At 41.6% G+C, this 22,963-nt stretch overlaps 1 protein-coding gene across 1 annotated transcript in view; it reads right to left on the minus strand.

Annotated features, from left to right (window-relative positions):
- Positions 1-534: 534 nt before the first annotated feature.
- Positions 535-22,963, minus strand: part of vps50 (VPS50 EARP/GARPII complex subunit) — a 139,286-nt gene continuing 116,857 nt past the window's right edge. The window contains exons 23-28 of the mRNA XM_049602366.1: positions 19,643-19,791; positions 13,810-13,906; positions 12,815-12,973; positions 6,868-6,989; positions 3,103-3,292; positions 535-2,107 (exon numbers count right to left, since the gene is read on the minus strand). Coding sequence (XP_049458323.1) covers positions 1,988-2,107; positions 3,103-3,292; positions 6,868-6,989; positions 12,815-12,973; positions 13,810-13,906; positions 19,643-19,791 — 837 coding nt within the window. The 3' untranslated portion in view covers positions 535-1,987. The remainder of the gene's footprint in view (positions 2,108-3,102; positions 3,293-6,867; positions 6,990-12,814; positions 12,974-13,809; positions 13,907-19,642; positions 19,792-22,963) is intronic.

Consider the following 22,963-nt stretch of genomic DNA (forward strand, 5'->3'; position numbering starts at 1 on the left):
TGGCAGCACAGGAGATCTATACAATCACCATAGTTTTAAGATGGGCGCCCAAGATCAGTTCATTCTTGAGTCCAAGTGGACGTTTGTGCTGACTCTGTGGAAATCCTCTCCAGAGCTTCTTGATGTATCACATTCACCATAAAGAAATGGACAGACGGACAACTGGAAAACAAAATGCCTCTTGCCAAAGCTATCGCCAGCATGGAGGCATTAAAACAGTGAATCATCAAAGTTATGAGTCCTTCACAGCTCGTTCAGTCCAACCTGATCAGCAGGCTCCCCCTAAACAGGAAGACGGCGGGCTTGTACCCGCACAGAAAGCCGCATCAATTAATCTGACAGCGTTGTGCTCCTGGCTGAGTAAAGCATCATTAGGATGGACAGCAGCGCCGCTGGAAGACAACACTCATATTCTGATGACCGTTGACAACAACTCCATTCAAACTGCTGAACACAGAGATTTTAAAGGTTGGATGTGATTTATAGATTATGCAGTTGCACTGTGAGGATGAAGTGGGAAAGAATAACAGAGGCCATTGTTAGTGTGTTTATTATGTTAGAATCATTTTGGTTCAACCTACACTTCCAACACCGATTACTGATTTTTTTTTCACTATAGTGCACTTGACCCCCAACAAAATTTGACAATTTTTAAAATATTTGTATTCATTTGATAAGTTACAAGATACTGAGAGGTGATAAATGACGAGCACACTTCCAGCAGTTATCATATAAAAAACCCAAACGAGACACAAAGCGAGAAATAAATACAGACATTGTTCAAAACATTCACATTTACAGAATTCTTCTTGGAATAGTTGCGCACAAAATTTGAAGCCATATCAAAAACTGTAACTTCCTGTCCCCTCCCTGTCTTTTTGACAGTATATGAAGCTTTAAAGCTTTGGAGGAAAGCATTTGTAGTCGACAGAAATAACACAATCAGTGCCTGAAAAAACCTACAAAGCAAGAAAGTCAGACTGAAATCAAAGACCGGCTCAAAAACTCCTCCTCAGACATGATAAAAGAAAGACAGGAGCGCAGCTAGTGCAGACATACTCTATAGTAACGCTAACTACGGCAATTTATATTATTTTCAGAATCATCATATATTAGATTTATGTAATTTGTGAACAAATAAACAAAACAAAGCAACTAGTCAGGCACAACAAAGACCCTGAAGTGAAATCATACAGCAAACATATGGGCTGCTGGAACAATTCACAATGAATGATTAAAATGAACAACAACCCAGATCCACTGTATCTCAGGGGGGAGCATTCAGATAATGGAGGTTTAGAACCACTAAGGACGCTTCTTGGATCTGTAATTAGGACGTTTTAACCACAAAACTTTACAACATTGCAAACAATAGCAACTAATAAATCACGTGTAATCTCAAGGTCGCAGTCATATCAGAAAATGAGCACATTTGGTGAAAACAGATGGATCGCGAAAAACGACCACATGGCCAAGCTACACTTCACGTTACACTGTTAGATCCTGTACTTGTAGCTTACGTGGAAGTCAAGATCTGCTCCTCACGGTCATTGACGAGATCGAGATGATAGACTGCGGACAATTTGCAGGAAAATTTCATAAGCGGCATGTTTGTTAAATGGAAATGCGAGGGCATGCGTTATGGGACATCTACTGTAATGCAGAGAGTAACTGCAGCATGCTTGAGAGTGAAAGTGTTAGTAGTTATGTTAATCAGAATATCATGAGATACCACATGTTTTTGACCACATCAGAGCTGTACACTAACAGATAATTAGCATTTGGATAACATTGGAGCTTTAAATCGCTGCACACAGTAGCTCTACGACTGCATGTGCTGTACAGCTCGTCGAACACACCACAACATGAACGCTTTAAACTGTAAATGAAGACATTCTACGTGGAGCTCCACTGCCGAAGTTCCTCTGTTTGGAGTGTCCGTCTCTGTGGCTGCTTGATATGTTCAGAGTCTGCCCCGTTTGTCGACCTATCTCTTGGGTCTGTCAATGTCATCGATGGCCGCCAGGAGTTTCTGACGAGCCTTCTTGTTTATATGCGAACCCAAACAAACGTTCACCAAGTTGGCGAGCTGCTTCATGGAGTATTCCTGCACAGAAACACAAAGAGTGAGTCAGCACAACTTCCTTGCTTCCTTCCTTTTCTTCCTCCCTGTTTTTCTCTATGGGTTCATCCCAATAACCCTCCTCGACTCCTCTATCCTCAATCACTTGACCTGGAAATCGATTGAGACTCTCCATCTTGAAGGATGTTTGTTAAATGCGCTCGGAAGAGTTGAGGAGAGAGGAGGCTTTCAGAGGAGAGGGAAGCGAGGACACACGAGCGCAGCCTTCGCGAAGTCTTTTACAGACCAACACACCCCTTGATTAAAAATCTGACCAAAAACAGGAGCACAAATGATGTTCTTCATTTGTGTTCTTCATCTGCTATTTCCCTCCTCAACTTTTAATGTGTATACAATCAAAGTCAGAGAGTCAGGTTGATGAGTTAACTTTGTTTTAATAAAGCCTACAGAGCCTCGTGATAGTTGATCCAGCTGTGATCAGCTGCCGCCGTCATCACATACGGACGTCGCTTTGTGTGACACTTCAGAGGAAAAGACATCTCATTTCTCTAGAGACATATTTCCACGTTTCTTCTCTCCTCGCGAAGCTAAGACGCGAGGAAGAGATGCAAGTGAGGGAAACGTGAATGCGAGATCAGGTATTGGGATGAACCCTGAGACTGACTGGGCTGCTGCTGCTCTGTTGTGTAAAAGTATGTGGCGGGAGGTTTGGGACACGCAGTTATTTTGTGTGTAGAAACACTTGGTGTATTGGTTGTTGCTGCCACCCATGTATTTGTTTGGGGAAGGTCTTTTTTTTTTTTAGATCAGAAAGTTAGGTTTTTGGTTTGTGTTTTGTTTTAGAGGTAAAAATAAGTGGAGGCTTAGTTTTGATATATTGGTTTCTCTTATTTGGCACAACCCTTCCTCCCCCACATCTGGAGAACCTTGTGTCACTTTTCATTTTGTAATTTCTACCCTGACTCCTTCATTTTAATGTCGTGTTATTGTCTCTTTAAACTCCATCCTCCCCATCTCACCCTGTGATTCTTGATAAACTGTTCCATGTCATTCTCCGTCAGGTAATAGGCCTTGATGTAGGTCTCCACGAACTCTTTATCCGGGATGGGCCGCAGGTCAGTCAGCTTCTCCAGCTTCATGAGGAACTGTTGGAAGTCCAGCTGCATCAGGGCCCGGCCCTCATTGCTGCATTTCTTTACATTAGCATAACTGCAACAGAGGGGGAAAGAGGAGATTAGCATGGCATCAAGTATTCGGGTGGAGGTAAACAATGACTGGAGAGCAAGAACAGTCTGTGACATCATTATTTTGATTCCTGAAAGTCGTCGCACGTTAGTCATGTGTCTGGCTGAGGGGGAATTTTTCCCATTTGAATGCACTAACTTGTGCCAAATCTGTCCGAAAAGTGCTCACAATGAGGTCTGTGGATTATTTTGAGTAACTAGGTCATGATTTCTGGAGAGACATCGCTGTTGAGTTCTTTAAATATATTCGTTTGGCGCTTTGAGCACCACAAGCCGAGAGAAGACGTCTCCAACGCTCAGCAACTCACACCAAAACAATCTAATATCTAGCACCACAGGGAGGAAAATGTGTTTACTTTTGATTTTGGTGCAAATTGTCCCTTTAAGGAAGGCTTTAACTTTGTACTTTAGCTCGGTACTGTGAATTTGTTATGCATTAAAAAATTGTCTGGAAGATGTATTTCGCCTCCTCATATCTCAATTTCTATCAGCATTTAAATCAAAATGGAAAAAATATCAAAGCTCCAGCAGCAAAATAAACGAAGGGATGTGTAGTAAGTTAAGTTACAAGATGATGGGAAACTCTCAGAATCCATTTGAGTTTTTAAAAGATAGTTTTAAAACTTTATTATTAGAAGTCTGTAATCTCGCACAGATGAAGAACTTGACAACTTGTATTACATGTTATATTTTCTGTTCTTGCATTAGTTGGAATCGATCTGTGATTTTGGTTTGGTTTTCTTCTCTTACTCTCGTCTTGCACTGTGAATATTTGGACATGAGTGTTGTATGTTTATGACAGGATCAACTCATACACGAGTCATGATGTGTGTGCATGTGTCTGTATGTGTCCTCTATTCAATATGAAGTCAGGCTGGTCCACACAGCTGTATGTGCTGCGTCAGAAAACCAGTGTGTGGGCCAGACTACTCATGTATTTTTGTGTGTGTGTGTTTCTGTTTGTGTTGGCAGCGGGCACCGTTGTCCACTGGCAGGTCAGTGTCTGTGACATCTACAGTACATTAACACACCACACAGACAGGTCTGCTCTCTCCCCGTCTCACACTTCAGTTTTCTCTCTTCTGCTTCCCTTTTCTACCCCACTCTCTCATCACCTCTCGCTGTCATCCACTCTCTCTTTTGCCTGTCAGGCCTGCCAGAGTTTGCCGCTGAGTCTTTGAGCTTTGGATCAGAATGCTAACAGAGCCATTTTTGTGTGTCTAAAGGGAGACGAGCGCTGGACAGAGAAATTGAATAACAGGCTGAGCGAGCGGGAGTACAAACAAACAAATATGACCACTCCGCCTTGGTGTGCCAGAGGGATGGGGAGGGATATGTGTGTGTGTGTTTATGTGTGTGTGAAAGGAGTGTACCGGTAGACCCAGGCAGATGGCAGAAGTCTGCAAAAGCAGCTTAAATTTGCAGAGCATCCCAGTCGTTATGGGCTATTTGTTCACTGGAAAGGGTTCAAAAGTTCTCTTACGCAATGGGAAGAAAAGTGCTCAGCGAATGTGTTGGGAGGTAAACATGTTCCCTTCTTTCAGTGAGTGAGGGCGAGCCTTCTACTGATGCTTAATGTCCAATGTTCTCTCTTCTTCTTTGTAGACTTTGTAAGCACCAAACTACTTAACACGCATTTGTTTTTAACCTGAATCATTTTCTGCGCTCGCTGTTACAACCCCGCCGACACTTTCACTGTAACCTGCGCAAATTAGCAGCTCAGAATGACTTTGGCTTTGACAGCAGCCAATTTCTTGTTCCCAATAAAATGTGTGTAACCTCATGATAATAGTCAGCTGTTAGCGAGTTGCTTTGTCACCATGCAGTCGGTGTGACTCAGTGTTGCTGTGAATCAGACAGAGGGGGTTTATCACACCTTCAATCTAAAAACCTACTTCGCACATCCACTCCACACACACACACACACACACACACACACACACACACACACACACACACACGGCTGGGATGCAGGTGTTAAGGAAAAAACACGCTCTGACGTTCTGTCACCTGTCACAACCCATATGTCTCGCTTGCAAGGGAGAAAGTGGTGAAATGCATTAAAAGGGATGTGTCAAGAGCGTTTTACGGTTCCTGTGACTGGCCTGTGTCATGCAATTCCCCGATGGAGAGATGTGACTGGCACAGAGGGTTGCCAGCACAAAGAGAGAAGAAGGCGGTGGGAAGTTAATGGTTTTCATTCGGGGGTTTACTCCAAAGGAACTTGGCAACAGCGTCTCCCGGTTTCTTATGTACTGTAGGTAATTTGCTCGTCTCTTCATGGTGCTTGACAACATGCTTTGGAAATACTTTTTTTATTTAATTTACCATGTGCAGATGTTCATACAGAGAATTAAAGAAAGAGGAGAGAAAAATTCCACGTCTCCTCGACCATTATCTCTGTAGGGTTTCCTGTCAAGACCCAATAAATGAGAGCGGGGGGCTTTAAATCTCTGGGATGCAATAACTCACGAATGCGGTTTGGTCTGGGGACACTATTCATGACTCTTACCTGAAAGTAAGATACCTTTTCAAGCAAAAAGGCTGTCAAAACAAGACACCAGTCTTAAAACTCCCAATGGTTGTAAAAAAACAAAAAACACTATTCCATGGGTCTGTTCTGTACTTAGCCCGGTTACATTACTGCTCTGAATAATTCATGGTGCTAAAATGTGGATTGAGAAAGCTTTGTGTTTTGTGTACACTTCTTTTCTTCCTGCAGTGTAGTCTCTTTTCAGCCTGAATAGCTGCTGAGATTTCCTAAATAAATATTTGATACACACCTTCCTGCTGACAGAGGCGTTCACAAATTGACAAACTATTGATAACAGCTATCAATACAGCGGCTTAACAGCTCTATATTTATGAATACATGCATTTAATCAGGAAAGAACTGCTGCCAGACCGGCATTAATCCAATATCTGCACAGGTAAAAGTCACTTGGGTAGGAATACAGTGAAAGTGCATTTTAAGTATGTAGGATGTTTTAAGTACATTTAACTTTTGGAACGTTTGCTCCTTACATTTGTTGGGTAGATGACAAAAGCCACATTCAAACTTGGATATGCAGGTTTTTGTAGATAAAGAGAGTGATGTTATGTGTGTGGGAAAGTTTGGTGTTACAAAATCAGCCAAGGACGAACTGCAGTCTGCACTTGTTCTTTTATTCTCCAAGTGCTCTTAGCGAGAATAAATAAAAATCCACACAGTGCACAGAGAAGTCCATCATCCTCAGGTAACGTTACAGGAACTGCAACCTGACTTGTCTCAACTCCCTCTGCCTCTAATTGCTACAACCGTCTCTGAAATGGTGATGAGTCGATTGTCTTTTCACCAGATACTGATTATCAGTATTGATGCACACATGGAGCAAATTCAATCCTTTGTTGTCTAAACTGACAACCTTGCACAGCTCAAGGACTGTCACGCTGCTTTTCTGAGTCACCGTTTGATGAAACTGTGTTTTGGCTTTGGGGCGCAACTTCACCAGACTGCACACATGCCCTTGACGCTGAGGAGATGTTTTATGAGTTCCTTACCCTTCCACAAGAGTCCTGTTGGCCAGGCGGATGCAGTGCTCCCACAGGACGTTGGACACAGGCAGTGGGATGCGCACATGTCTGGAAACATCCCCCAGCCTCTTGTTGAATTGCTCAAACTCCTGGGGAGGAAGAGGAGAAGGCACAGGTGAACACGTATCATAATAAAAAAGTAGAAGAAATAAATTATGTTCAAGAGGTGGATGTCTTTAGGGTGAAACATCTTTACTATTTAAGACATCTATAAGGGGAACAAGCCACCATGGGACCAATACAATGGCGGTTTCCCAACTGAAAGACATTAAGCACAATAAAAATCTTCATAAACAACAACATGAATGTGTTTCTTCTGACTCGCTCTCAGCTACTCTGTGTTCCTGGGTGACATCAAACACATCAACACTAGCTCCCCCAAGCCTGACCTGGAAAAGCTGAACAGTGTTATAAAACTACCTCATGCTGTGAATTGCACAATCCAGTTACTTACAGTCTGCAAGGAATAAACTGCATCAGCGGTGTGTATCTTACTATATAATGACGAAAACTCTGTCTGTGTGTGTGTGTCTGTTCCACGTTTTTCTTGGTCAATCCATGTGAAATTTGGCACAGTGGTAGAGGGTCATGGGAGGATGCGAATGAAGCAATATTACATCAATTGGCCAAAGGGAGGCGCTATAGCAACCGACTGAAATTGCAAACTTTGAATGGGCATATGTCATGCCCCGTATGTCGTAGAGACATGAAACTTTGCACAGAGATGCCTCTCCTCATGAGGAACAAATTTGCCTCAAGAACCCATAACTTCCGGTTGTATAGATTTTTCACCATTTTGAATTATATGAAAAACACTTCAAATCGATCTCTTCCTAGGAAGTTTGACCGATCTGCATGAAACTCAGTGAACATAATCTAGGGACCAATATCTAAAGTTCCCTCTTGGCAAAAGTTGGAAAACTTACTAAAACTGAGCTTCTATAAGGCAATGAATATTGTGGAGGGCGTGGCTCATCACATAAAGGTGTATAACATCTCAAGGGTTTCACCCATCACCACGCAACTTTGTAGGCATATGACCACACATAATCTGAGGGGACCCCTCCATTATTGACCCCATCAAACAAAATGGGGGCACTAGAGAGCTAATTTCTTATCTAGGCCTAACCGCCATATCGATTTTTACTAAACTTGGTAGATATGTAGAACAGGAAGCCTCAAGATGACTGGAGTAATTTAACTCTAATTGGCAACTGGGTGGCGCTATAACAACAGAACAATGCTTAAAAATGGCTAAAATGCGACTGATCGCTGTGGCTCCCCCTGTGGACCAATGTTTGTTGTTTTCTAATTTTTGGTATGACTAAGTCATGGTATGGTATGCTGTACATAATCACGGAAACTGTCAGTGTGTCATTCTGTCAGTCAGTCATTGTGTCTGTCCCACGTTTTTCTACTCACTGACATGGTCAATCTATGTGAAACTGCACATAGGCATTGAGGATTGTCTGCCTCTGTCTCTAATTGCTACAACCGTCTCTGAAAAGGTGATGAGGTAGAAGGTGACAAAGCTACCAATGGGTATGGACTAGTCAATCTAACTTTATAAGTAAAGCCAACTTTTATTCATTTAATACACATTGCACATTGTCTAGGTTATTGTACCACCTCTGTACTTTAACTAAGCTATGACAGCCTGGACTGATGAACACAACACCCTGATGTACAGAGCAGACACAGGAAGGAAGTAGAAATCCACTGAGCCACAAATCATTAGCTCAGGTTTGGGAACATCCCAGCTGGAGTCATTCATTAACTTTTTGATGTGCATGCTAGCTTTTACTTACAGTCAGCCCGCGGTCGGCCTTTGGGCTCTTTTAATTTATATATTTAACACACGCTTGAGATGTCGTTTGAGACTTGTAGTTACATCCCCTCAGCAGGTACTATCTCACCATTTCTTCCCCCCTACAAAATATAATTTTCATGCCCAAGGACAAAACAATGACACAAGTCATGAGGATGTTGCTACAACTGGCCTCCAAACATTCTCTCTTTTATGTTTTAACACAAAGAAAAAGGTGGAAAACATCCCAGAGGAGGATGCAGGCTGCAGGACACAAAGCTGTACTGGACAGTTTGGGTCACAAGTGGCCCACAGCTACACATGCCATGTTTTGATGCTGTTTGAAGCCATAAACACTGCACAGGAAGAGGGGTTTCGACTACGCCAAACACTTGCCGTGTCCTCACTGCACTCTGAAATGTTCAATTATGGATGATATTATACAATTATGACATTATGTTGCTGTTTGCAGGGAACAAATTGCAGTACATAAGGTCTGTAAATAAACAGGATGGATGTGTCTCAGGAGAAGTATGTGGTTTTCTTCTGTGTGTGTTTGCAAATATGTGTGTGCTGACTTTAATTCAAACTGCGTCACATTAAAAAATGAAGCTGAATTTTAAGGCGTGCACACTTGCCATTAATTTCGCAGCCAAGAATGAAATGTTATTCATTCACAAACACTCCCACAATAGTTTGTGACTTAGGCAGTCTGTCAATGAAGTCATTCTGAGCCTGCTGCATTTTCTTGCCACTTTATATGCAAATCAGTGCTATTGTTGAATGCTAGTGATCAACCTGAATTCATGAATAAAATATTCCCCTGCGTGTAGAACAACAGAATGTAGCACACTCTTTTCTATCAGTGCACAAAACAGAGTCCACATGCGTTATGAGTGTCTGACAAGTTGGTAGAGAGGGTTATTAGCACCTGATTGGGGAAAGCACATGCTGGTAGTAATACGCACCATGTCAGTCCATCAGCTGGACTATTTTGACACGGTTGGACATTTAAAGCAGGCTGGTGAGATGAAGATTTTCCCTTCAGGCATTTCAGCTCATAAGATTAATTAGTCAGACTGAACTGCAGAGCTGCCAGAGCCAAACAAAGATCTGTGAGCCACTCAGGAATTCAAAAGGTGAGTTTGTTTTTTCATAAGCAAATAACAGTGACTCAGCGTTTGTATATTTATTTATCTATTTCAACAACATCTGTGATTTAAACTGTGTTTTAATCCACAGCTTTGTAAGACATGCTGATGCATATATGGGGATTTGTCTTGGGTTGGTGCTGGTCTGTTTGGGATTTTACACCGCAGCGAGCCCTTCAGACCTCTCTGTCGCTGAACGTCAGACGTGAGAAAACTAGGGCTGTGTGTCCTTCTACCCCTAATGCAAAATTTATAATGGGATAGTGGCCAGCATGCATAAAGAGACACATTTAGAGGAAAACTCCCAATTCAAAAAAAAAAAAAAAAAAAAACTATCTGGGACTGGTGAGCTCAGATGTCTTTAACAAAGCCAAAACCTGAAAGTAGGGCTGCAACTAACGATTATTTTCATTGTTGACTAATCTGTCGATTATTTCTTCGATTAGTCAACTAATCATTTAATCGAAAAATGTGTCAAAATGTTGAAAAATGTTGTTCTGTCTCTCCCAAACCCCCAAATTATGTCATCTAATGTCTTGTTATGTACTCATGCCAAAGGGTTTTAGCTCACCGTCATGGGAGAGTGTGTAAAGCTGCCAATATTTGACCGTAAGAAGCTGCAATAAGAGTATTTTGGGGTACTTTTATAGTACTTTTCTATGAAAAATGACTCAAACCGATTAGTCGACTACTAAAATAGTCACAGATTATTATAATAGTTGATTAGTCATCGATTAGTTGACTAATCGTTGCAGCCCTACTTCAAAGATCTGCATTCCACAGCTCACCCAGCTTGTACTAAATTATTCACCCCATCCAAATAATTAACATTAAAGGTCCCTGAATTAACTTAAATTTACGAGGGACAACACGGAACTTCTTGACTTAAAGTTTTACTTTGTGTAAATGACACAGATGTTTAAAGGATAAACCGAGATTGTATTTCTCAAGTACAACAAAAACATTATGTGAGGAAAATCCCCGCTGGATAAAAGCAAATCTGTTACAGCTGCCTTGTGTGTGACACTGAGAGGGCTGCAGTGGACAGTTAGTATTTGTTTGGGGAAAAGAAACAGCATTGAGACAATTCTGAAGTTTTTCCACATGTAAAATAAACAAGAACTGAAAAAACAGACTTCACCAAGATACCAGTAATCTTGGTATCATCATTTACATTCAGCTGACAAAGAGTCAGCGGTATAAATGATGCAACAGTTTTAATGGGGAGATGTTTGCATATAATCTCGCTGAAATGTTTCCATGAAGTCTCCCTCCCTGTCTTTGAACAGCAGCTTAATGCAGCACAAACTGGGATTAAAAATACACTGTGACTAATTGGATTTAACTTCGAAACTTTTAAGCTGAACTAATCAAAATCTTTCTATTAACAACAGATACATTAGCACATGTGATATCAAAGGGGTCATGTCTTGTAACAAGGTCCCCTCAGCTTTACAGAGCGTTATAGAGTTTCTCCTGCTCATTGTTTTGGTTTTTCAGGAAGCAACTTCTCTGTTGCTCGGCTCTCATCGACCTCGCTTTGAAACAGTTCTGATCAACGTTCCTAGACATGTCTACCAATTAATTTTTAAAACATTTCCATAACTTTCCATGAATTTGTTTAAGTAGTTTATGATGAATTGGTCTATCCAGCATACTGACATACATTTATAAACACGCACTTCCCACGTATTACTCCCAGCAACTTTACTTGCTCGTCTGACATTTCTGATGGGAACTCGCGCGTACAGATATCTTCAAAAAATCTCCTCTCTTTGTGGCATACGTATATTCAAATCTTTTACAAAACATTCTGTTGAATCCAACCCAGGAATTCCATGATGGTGGGAACCCTTCTTGATAAATTGGCTGTACGTTATTTGCTGAGCACAAAACGGCAGAGTCAGTTAGTTGGTTGATATGCACTTGTCCAACAAAAGTCTCACTGGTGAGACAATCACTGGTTTTACTTTCATAAGGCTGTGTGTTCGCCAAAGTGTTTATTCCCAGCTGAAACAGCCAGGCTCTCTTCTGAAGAGAGAAGCACTTGGGAGGTGCAGTGTTTTTTCAGCTGTGGCGCTTTTGTTGCATCTGGCTGCAACGATACAAAATATCCATGGATGTAAAAATGTCAGCACAAGGTAGAGTACTTGCTCTGGATGAAGGAAAGGCTGAAGCACACAGAGAAAGAGGACGGGCCCACTGGTCTATGTGGCCAATAGTTGTTGTTCAGCACTTGTACGTGTGGAACATGACAGTTGGTCTTTGTTGTATTTGTCCCGCCCCTCCTCCAGTGTGATTGGACAGCTGGGTAAAAAGTGACAGTGACAAGTGGAGTGTTTTACCCAAGGTTGAACGCATAGCAACACTTGGCGGTATTTGGGGCATAGTGTAAATACGTGGTGATCCCACTGTGACGAATTCAAATACATTGGCCTCAGGAAAAAACTTTGGTGGACACACAGTGCTAACTCATAAAGTGCACTCAGTGTACTACGGCCGATTTAGTCGACTGTGTGATTTTTTTTTCCCCCCCCGTTGACCAATTCATTGGTTGAAGAGTACAAAAAATCTTAACTAAGATTTATTGTTTGGTTGACTACAGCCCTATCAAGTAGAGCTATAGTTGCTAAAGGTCCAGATATTTTGCTCAGAGGCTAAGGAAGACCAGAAGCAGAGCTAGAAGAAGAGTGAATATTGGACTTACATTGGTTGGCTGGCCAGAGGCATAACTCCAAATCAGTGCTAATGTTGCTCCCCATGTGCTGGATGTGTAAATTGATCCATATTTGCCAACACATTAGCCATAAACATTTTAAAACACGACCACATTTCAGTGCTGTTTACTGTGTTTTGCCTTCCCATAGTGTTAAAAATAAATAAATTACTAAATGCTGCTTTAATGATTTCATTCCCATCATTTTCAGTCACCTATACATTTCACATGCATCATTACCTTCAACAGGACGTCCACGTATACATTATGCTGCGACATTATCTCCCTAATGTCCCATTTCACTCCGGCCATCAGGAGCAACATCTGTTCATAGTCGATGGCCTTGGCCGCAACAATCCAGTAGATGGGTTTCCGAAGTTCACTGGCTGTCGACACCGTCTGACAGAAGGAAGGGAAATATATGTATGTGAGTTAAATTCAACATGTTTTTGTATGTTATGTGTGCGGTAAACACCTCATGAGGTAGAGATGAAGTCAAGGTCTCTTCAGTTTCGCTTTGAATGTCAGAGATTGCACAACATTTCCAAGAGTGAAATCATGACATGACATGACATTCATTTGATGTTTGGGGAAAATAGACTTGTCTGTGTACCTGAACATTTTAAATGTCAAGTGGGCACAAAAAAAAAGGAGAAACGACTGAGGGAAGAGCTGCTGCTGGTTCTGGGTGACAGACAATTTTCTCCTTTGTTGACTGAATGTTGGGTTGCAGTTGCATGGTAATTTGTGTCTATGGAGAAACAGGCTTTTAAAGAAAACCTAAGTGTGATGGCTACAAAAAAATAAAAACAGAGTGAAAGCAAGTGATGTTTTATTTTTAAGAGCACATCAAATGACAGATATTGTGCGTATGTTTCAGTATGTTTTATTTACTGCATGATGAGTCTAAAGACCAGTCCAGTCATCGTAAGATTGAGTAAATGTTCATTATATTAGATTTATATAGATGAAAACAGTTTTTTATGCCATCCAAGCCACAGACGCAGGCAAATGACAAGCTTGTAAAGTCACCAGACAATGCTAACACTACAATGTATAAAGCAATTACTAACTGTGATTCTAACAGACAATCACAAATTAAAATAAATAATGAAATAAATGTTTTACACCCCCGTACTCAGATGTTTGGTACAACCCCACCTGCAGCTGACAGTGCCATCATGATTAACAATTACTGTAATGACACAGCCTTTAGAGAACAGGTGCAAGTGTACCTGTGAATAAAACTGCTGCAGAAAGGGCTTCTTGGCTGCAGGCATCATGGTGTCCAGGTGGGACTGGAGGGATTCAAACTGTTCAGCCAGAAACACTCTGAGGAAAAAAACAAAACAAAACAGAGACAGCCTTTTAATTTGGAGCAGTGGTGGCATAATGAAAATATTCTGGTGTGGCACATAAAGATAAAGACACAAGTACTATGTGCTGCCTTTCTGTATTCGTCAAGACTTTCAGGCAGATCAACAAAAAAAAAGCTGATGCTAAATTGGAGCGACTCACAATTCGAGACTAAACTTCAGATGTTACCTCTGTTAAAATGATAATGTGGATAAATAAGGATGCTCGTTTTCACAACCTACTCTTTCTGTACAAATGTACATTTCCTGTAAACTGCAGATGCTGCACTTCTCCTAAAAGTCGCTTTTCAATTTAATTACTTGTTGTACTATTTAAACAGCTACAGCAGTCTCCACTGTTGCAGCAATTGAAATGTCTCCACCATAACAGTTTAAAAGGGATTTACTATGCTTTACCTTACTCTCTGTCATATCTATAATGCTACAATGATGGATGTTCGTATTAAACGTGGCAAAGCTGTAAAAGTAACACAAGTTTTTATACTTTTGAAACAAACTGATGTCAGCTTGTGACAGATTTCCTTATATGGTCATCTGCTCCAGGCACGCCATTGCAAGTGTTTGTGTTACATACACTGCTACATGTAGCTAAATGCTAATGTCAGGGAAACAAGATAATCTTGGGTGCTGAAGTTTCTTCATGATTCATTTTGTAACATATTCTTGCTGGTACTAGCCCAGGTAAGATTTTGGTTTAGAGCTTTTATTGGTGATTTTTCATGATAGAAAGTGTCGCTATACTCCATTACAGTCATTGACATTGAGATGCAGAACGCTGACCAATCACGGCAGACTGGGCTTTTTCAGAAAGGGGGCATAAAGAGACAGCCGCTAAAATGTCTAAGACAGAGAATGAATACAGGTGGTCCAGCAAAACACAAGTATGAACCTGAAAATGAGCACATTAGGCCCCCCTAATGTAATAAATAATTAAAGCTGCAAGCAGCGATGAATGGGCCCTCGCACCTTCACACAACTCAGAGGTGCTGGCAGGACGCTGGCACTAATATCATGAAGGTCTTAGGACTTTTATCAGCAAATTTCAGGTGGGTGTGATTAAACTGATAGAAGAGGGACATCAACGAATGAACAAAGTAACTTTCTGTTGCCAGTGGGTGTCGCTATGGTGGTGATTAAAAATTCCTCTGTAGATGTTTTCAGGGTGGGACTGCCATCATATGTGTGTAATTTTGTAAAGATATGCCCACGTGGAGTGAAGTTACAGCAACGTTTATCATGATGGCGAAACATCAAAATTCGCCGCCAGGCCATGGCAACGCCCTTCAACGAAAACTCCCGGTTTCCGCAATAATGCATCATCAAGGTCTTATGGCTTACTTTACCAAGTCTGAGGTGGATCTACTCAACTTTGTAGGAGATATACATCACAGTCTAAAACTTTATTTCCTGTTGTCAGTAGGGGGCGCTATATTTATCACTAATTATTGATATGTGGATGTGTTCAGGGCAGGTTACATTGGACAGACTCTAGTGTTGTCACGACATGAATTATCTTCTAGCACCTCAACTCTACATTTTGTGGGAACCACCTCTGATTTTCAGTCTCACCTCACAAGACAAAGTATCACGTACTGTACGTCCAACAAATCACACCACACTTTCTACAACAAATGGATTTCAATTATCTTTGAAAAACAGCAAAGTACTAGAAAAAGAAACACAGGGCAGAACAAAATCAATGCAGACAGAACTAATTCCCCTCATTCCACTGTGACTGAATGAAGACCTTCTGACTTGCACTGGCTGATGGCTATGAAGTTTTAATGTACAATAAATACAAAATGGAGGGAACAGGTTTGAGTTCAAGGTTGAATCTGGAGTATGATTGCTGCAGTACAGCGTGACATGCACAGTGATTTCTTTAGAGTTCCAGGTTAACAACAACACAAATGATTGGATGGTGCAATTTCAAAGAAGAAAACAACTCGACAAGACTTGGGCATCCAGATATTGCGCTGCCCTCTGAGCCCAATTCTCTTTTGAGCAGCCAACTGAACTTCGATGTCATCCTCAGAGTCATATGCTCCTTTCAGTGGTACCAACAAATACCATGTCACTCTGAGCATTTGTCTTCCTGTTCCTTACGGAAATGAGCATGCTAACCACTTTGCTCTGGCTTGTATTGTCTTGTAATACCAGTTATACTTCCAGACGTGATAGTGAATCAATATAGTGTCCAGTCTGGACAATCAACACCTTGGTGGTGAGACAGACACCTGCATGCAGCTCAACTGGGAATGTTCCACTTCAGCGATACAATATGCAATTTATTTTCAGACAACGTTACATTAGACATCACTTTTCATTGTTTTATGTGATTGGACAACTGCATAGAGCACTAGTATAGAACCCTGAGTAGGCTGACACCACGTGAAGATTATAAGATACCAGATCTAAATGATTCTGAGAACTGTCTTCTTGCAACTGAAAACATCACATTTTGGATGCAGGAGGATTGAGCCGGTGGATTGCCCTCTCCGGGTTGGGGGAGAGTTACTGCCTCAAGCGAGGGAGTTCAAGTATCCTGGGGTCTTGTTCTTGAGTGAGGGTGGAATGGAGCCTGAGATGGATTGGCGGTTTGGTGCTGCTTCTGCAGTGATGCAGGCGCTGTGTTGGTCTGTTGTGGTGAAGAGGGAGCTTTCGATTTACTGGTCCATCTACCTCCCAACCCTCACCTATGGTCATGAACTCTGGGTAGAGACCGAAAGAATGAAATCACAGATACAAGCGGCGGTAATGAGTTTCCTCCATGGGGTGGCTGGGCTCAGCCTTAGAGATATGGTAAGGAGCTCGGACATCTGGAGGGAGCTCGGAGTAGAGCCGCTGCTCCTTCGTGTCAAAAGGGGTCAGTTGAGGTGGTTCGGGCATCTGATCAGGATGCCTCCTGGGCGCCTCCAGATGGAGGTGTCCGGAGCACGTCCCACTGGTAGGAGACCCTGGGGCAGACCCAGAACACGCTGGAGGGATTACATATCTCATCTGGCTTGTGAATGCCTTTGGGGTCCTCCAGGAAGAGCTGGAAATTGTTATTGGGGTGAGGAGCATCTGGGGTGCTTTGCTCAGCCTGCTGCCCCCGACCTAGCCCGGGATAAGTGGATGAAAATGGTGGGATGGATGAACGATTTAAAAGCAAAGTCAAGGTGTAAGGATGCTGCATGACAGTGAATACTGGTAACCCCAACAGAGTGTTTTTATTAAAAGTAATAAATATTAATAAGTCTGTCTTGTTACTGCTAAATCTGAAAGCACTATATTAAACACAGCCAGCGAGCTGCTAATGAGCACGGTGGACATTTAATCTTTTTTATGGTGCAGAGAAAATCACATTAAGGTTAGCTGGAACAGCTTGTGTTTACCTCTGCAACATGGTGCAGTCTGGGTAAAGAAAAAACAACCCTGCGCTTCACACTCATCTGATCACGATACCTGAACGACAGCGAGAAGAGCACCTTGCAGAACTCTTACATTTAATTTATGCTCAGAGGTCTCTCATGCCTCATTGGTTTATCCGTGGTGTAAAAAGACATATGCTTAAGATGTCAGAGGTGCTCACAATACACACTAGTGTTAGTCGGACTTTTTAATAACACCTTTTCAGACTTTTTGTGCAGCTGTGCCCAGAAAAAAAGTCTGACTCCTTTTTCCTCAGGGGACCTTTCCCTTTCAAACTTTACCCAAGAATTACTTCACCTCTGCACTTTGGTTCTTTTACTTTCATTATTCTTCTGAGCTTGTTGGCTGCCTCTGATACATAAAAAACTTTGTGTGAGAGAGTGTAAGCCTATTCAGCAGTTTCGCAGCGGTGTCATCTGGCCCTCGGTTTACAGACTTTCATTATAAAGCACTTGTACACTGCAGACTTGTCAGGGTCCAAGAGTTGTCGCGCTCACAATAGTTTAACCTAATTATGTATGAGGCGCTTTTGTGTAATGTGTGTGGATATAATAGACAAAGATAAAGAGGGAGAATAACTACAGACACGGAGAGAGAGAGAGTAAAAATAAATTAGTGAGCCGCTGATTGTAAGATTTAACACAAATCATAAATTACAGGGAGAAAACCAAGAGTTCTAATAAGAGTAATAAAATAAATCTCTCAGTCTTTCTTTCTGCTTCAGCTATCTTTTTCTTCTTCTTGTCAATATCACAAACTTTACTGACACACACACTGTAGGGAGTGTGTTTGTGTGGCCAGGCTGTGTGATACCGCCTAATGAAATTATGTCCACCTTGAAGCGAGACAGCGAGCGAGAATCAGCCTCTTTAACTTGATAAGAGAAAATGCTTTGATGAACATAACTGCCGAGTTACATCACGCCGCCAGGACACACAAGTGATGACGCAAAACAAGCCTACCAGACATAATCCTTTCCTCCATAGCAGAGGAACAAAGTCCATCTTAAAGGAATACTTCACCCACAAAAAGATTATCTTTATATCAGTTACTGAGTCCATGTTATCTTGAATCCGTAAAGACAACTGTTTGTTTTTCTGCATGCCCCCATAGTAAAAGAAGAATCCAAAAACGGAGAAAATTCTTGATGAATTAAAGTAAAGGGAGATCGCATTTAACAACATCAAAACTATACCTACACATTTGTTTGCAAGCTCACACAACTTGTGAAGTATAACCAAAGTCTCATTTATCCAGTTGTATATTCAGTACTTTCCAAACACGTGCACTTTTTTTGAAACCTTACCATTAATAACACTTCCACAATAAACAGTCTCACACATGAATGGATAAAACTGGATTATATTGCAGGAGTTGCGTGACAGTTTGTAAAAACATGTTTTGATATAGTATTGCTGTAAAAAACCTCCCTATTTTACTCTTATTCATCATAACAAATCTGTTTCTTTTTGGATTCTTAGGGCCTGTCCCAATACCCACTTGCACTTGGTTGTGCACGTTCACGTTTAGGCTAGCAGTGTCCCAAAACAGAATTGAGGTAGTGGAAGTGGTTTCCAATGCTTAAAACCCGCCCTAGATTCCAAGGGAGCCCTGACCCACACTTTCACCGAAGCTGAAGATGAAATTTCCCAGAACACCTTGCGAAGTCAGCAGCTTTGGCAAGTTTTGGAAAACAATTTGTTACTGTACGATCGGAATGTAGGCTGTACAAACTAGCGTAAACTCATCAGCAACTCAGTTGAACACAGCGTCAAAATATTTAAACAAATCGACTTACCCGAACAAAATCCATCAGAACTAGAAGACGTCGTAGGCGCCTCCTGTTTTCAGCATTTCTTCTCCGTTGATTCATCAGATGGAGAAGAATAAACATAGCACACGCCACAACACAAGCGCTGGAGCCGGCATTTTCATTGCGTCGCTACTACGCGTGACGTATGCCTGCACGTCAGCCACACCATTTTGCATTAAGTGGTGTCCCATTTCTTAGAGAAAGATCTCTACCCAAATATTTCTCGCTTCCCTCATCAAGGGTTATCTCACAAACGAGGGCACTCAATACCAAGTGGAGGATTTAAGGGGTAGAAATGGGACAGGCCCCTAGTTCACTGTGGAAGCACGCTAGAAAAACAATGTTTTCGTCACGTGTTCAGCTAACATAGGGTGAGTATTTGAAACACAAATCATCATTTTGTGGGTGAAGTATTCCTTGAAGGTGGAATAACATTAACTGGAGTGTTGTGTCGAGAGTACTTACAGAGACTCAGTGGCCACAACCCTCTGCGCTAGCCCATAAAGAGTCCCGCTGTTAGTGAGGACCACCAGTTGGCTAAGATGTGGGCTGGGCACCTTTTCCTTCCTGTCCTCTCCTGTGCCGTGGACTCCTGCATTCTCCCCCACTGCCTCCTGGAAGACACACAGGTGTGCAGGCAAGTTAGTGTGCAGAGTCCAAAATGTGTTTTCATTATCTTTTTGCCATTTCAGTTTCCAGAGACCAAAGAGACACTTGAGAAGAAGTTACTGAGGCATGAAATGCTTCACCCTCTACAGCTAATTGTGTAGGGGGGCATGGGCACTGTTATACTTGCTTCAAAGCCTAGTTGTTTGTGCAAATAGAAGCAGCACAGAGACGTGTAATAACCAGAGTTAACAGTGGATAAAATACAGAAAAATAATTTAAATTGTTTGTTTTAATCAGTGTTAATCTGTTATGGTTTCTGCGGAGGTGCTGCTGTGGGAGAGCATCATCCCACCTTTACTTTACCTTTACTAACGGTTAATCTGACGTAACAGATGTTTCACTTGCAAAAATGAAGACAAAATGTAGATATATGCAGGTCGGTAAGCAAAATCTGAAATTCAATCAACCTTGTGGAACTCAGTTACATCCAAAGCACACACACTCTAAAATTCTGCTGACCGAACACTCCTCAACAGCAAAGCATTTATCTTCCTTTTGATATATTCCGGTACACCTCTCCATCCAGCGACCCTTTTATCCCTTCATTTTAAAACTGGAATAGAAAAAGAAAGATTTCAACCTAAGTCCCTTCACATCAATCACAATAACCTGCATACAAAGCCATTGAGATTCCATACGGGAGGTTAGTTTATATTATTTTCTATAAAGGCCTGCACCCTGCAGCTCCAAAGCCCCCTGAAACAGCTTCTGGTGGATCAATAGCAATCACAATGGTAATGAATGAATGGGAGCTATTAATGCTGTACCATATCAAGCACTTACATACTGTACTTCTTATCAATGTGGTTCTAATATTGTGTACGGGAACCATTATTAGAGGCAACCAGGGGACCAGCACTCATTACTGAAACTATTTTAGAATTAGAGAGAAGTGTGTAAATCAAGTGAAATGTACAAAACATAAAAAGAAAAAGAAAGTAGAAAAATAACTCGTGAAACAGGCAGTCACGTCCACAGTTTTAAGATGATGATATCTTACAGTATGTTCATATAAAACAGCCGAGCATACAGAACAAAAATGCACAGTATGCAGCTATAAGGATTTATGATTCTGCTCGAACGAGACCTCCCACTGTATGTGAAAACTGCAACCTCTCCCCGACCTCTGAGTTATCGCTCGGCATTCAATCAAACCTTCAGTGATGCAAAAACCATTATCAGCCAGAGATAAAATGTTATCACATTCAGAAGATTAACACTTGAATGATACTTCTTTTACAGCGTAGGGAATCTAATGGCTTCCCTGTGGAGGGTGCAGTATATCTCCCCCAGGAGTAACTCTGTATTTAAAAGTCAGAATCAGGCATAAAATAAGACATTAGATGGAATGAAACCCTCCTCAGCACCAGGGGCGGTGTCTCAGATAATAGGCCCCTCAGCACAGGTGTGCAAAAGGCCCCCACACCTCCTTATTGTTGTTTAGCCTCTTTTTATGTTGTTGTTTCACATTTCTTTGTAGTGGTAATGCATCTTTTTGGTTGTTTTGTGTCTCTCTGCCTACCTTTTGCATCTCTTTGCAGCCATTTTAATTTCCTTCCTCTTCACTGCGCTTTAACTTGAGTGACATTTTGCAGGTGAGGGCCCCCTTACACCCTGGGCCCCTGTGCCTGTGCCCAATAGGACTGTTAAGTAATCCACAGCACGGAATATTATAAGCCTTACATTACAATTACGTTATTGTAAAGGACATGTCTTTCTGTTTCAAATCCAGAATTCACATCTGATTACACATTTTAAATATGACCTGTTCCTTTGTTTGAATCTCTGATGGTAAACTTTTCCTCTTCTGACGTGTATGCAACCGGACGTGAAAGGACAGGACAAAAAGTGTTCAGCGATCTTTAATTCCACTGCGGACTTTCTCTCCTTTGGCATTAAGAGGCTGCAGAGCATTCACAGCACGACCTCTCATCTGCACCAAAGCACCCACACCTTGGCCTGTGTACTGCTGAACTTGCTGAAAGTGTAGCTATTCTGAACTCGGGGCAAAGGGAGAACAACTTGGGCTCCAAAATAAAAAATGCCCTTTGTTTTAACTTGTTTATTTCAAGTGTACGGATGTTAAATTTAGCACTTCTTGGGATTAACTTAGGTTGTTTATGTTGTAGAGTATGACTTACATATGTTAAGGGGTTTATACTGGTGAATGTACGGGTCTCTCTCTTTGATAATGACTAATATTCTGAAGAATGAAGCACTTAATATTGTTATGTCACAAAAAATAGAAATGACTCATGTTTTCCTGCATTCCACAACATCGACATCAAACAAAGTTATTGTGATAAACAAAAGTGCAGCGTGAAGCTAAAACAATGTCAGCCAGGTCACTGATCATGGGGTTAAAGAAGGACAGTCCAGAGCACTTCACAGTGCATTACCATGACAAACAGTGCAGTGGTTATGGAGTTAATCCAGAAAGGCCATTAGTACACGCAACTGCGACAAGTGATTTAAGATTTGGATCATGATAAAAGCTGTTGAGGCACAGCGGGTGGCAGCCATTTGCATGGATGACTACAACACGAACACACGAATACGCAATATATTGCAAACAAGTGCAGATAAATAAAAAATAATTCATGTTCCTCTTTGTGTAGTTCTACAGTTGTTGAGCAATGCAACACTAAACACGTCAGAAGAATAATGCTATACTACGGCACTTTCACTTGTGCTGATATTAGAGATGGGGAAAAATGTTTCTTACATGCATCCTAAAGATACGTACTGATGCAGAAAAGTCCAAAATCCTTGACATTATGATCGCCTGTAACTGAGACTAGTCTGTAAGGAATTTAACTTTATTAAAATGAGCGATGTGTTCATGTTCTTTTTAAGATATTTTTTGGGGCATTTTTAGCCTTTATTTGATAGGACAGGTAAGCGTGAAAGGGGAGAGAGAGAGAGGGAGTGACATGCAGCAAAGGGCCACAGGCTGGAGTCGAACCCGGGCCGCTGCGGCAACAGCCCTGTACATGGGGTGCCTGCTCTACCACAAAGCCACCGACGCCCCAGCTCGGTGATTTCTTGAGTTTTGGTGAGGATGGCTGAATGTGAGCAACCGCAAGCCCTTTTTAAAGCTACTCTTACCTTTCTTGC

The sequence above is a fragment of the Epinephelus fuscoguttatus genome, linkage group LG17 (assembly GCF_011397635.1).
Source record: "Epinephelus fuscoguttatus linkage group LG17, E.fuscoguttatus.final_Chr_v1".
Lineage (NCBI taxonomy): Eukaryota > Metazoa > Chordata > Actinopteri > Perciformes > Serranidae > Epinephelus > Epinephelus fuscoguttatus.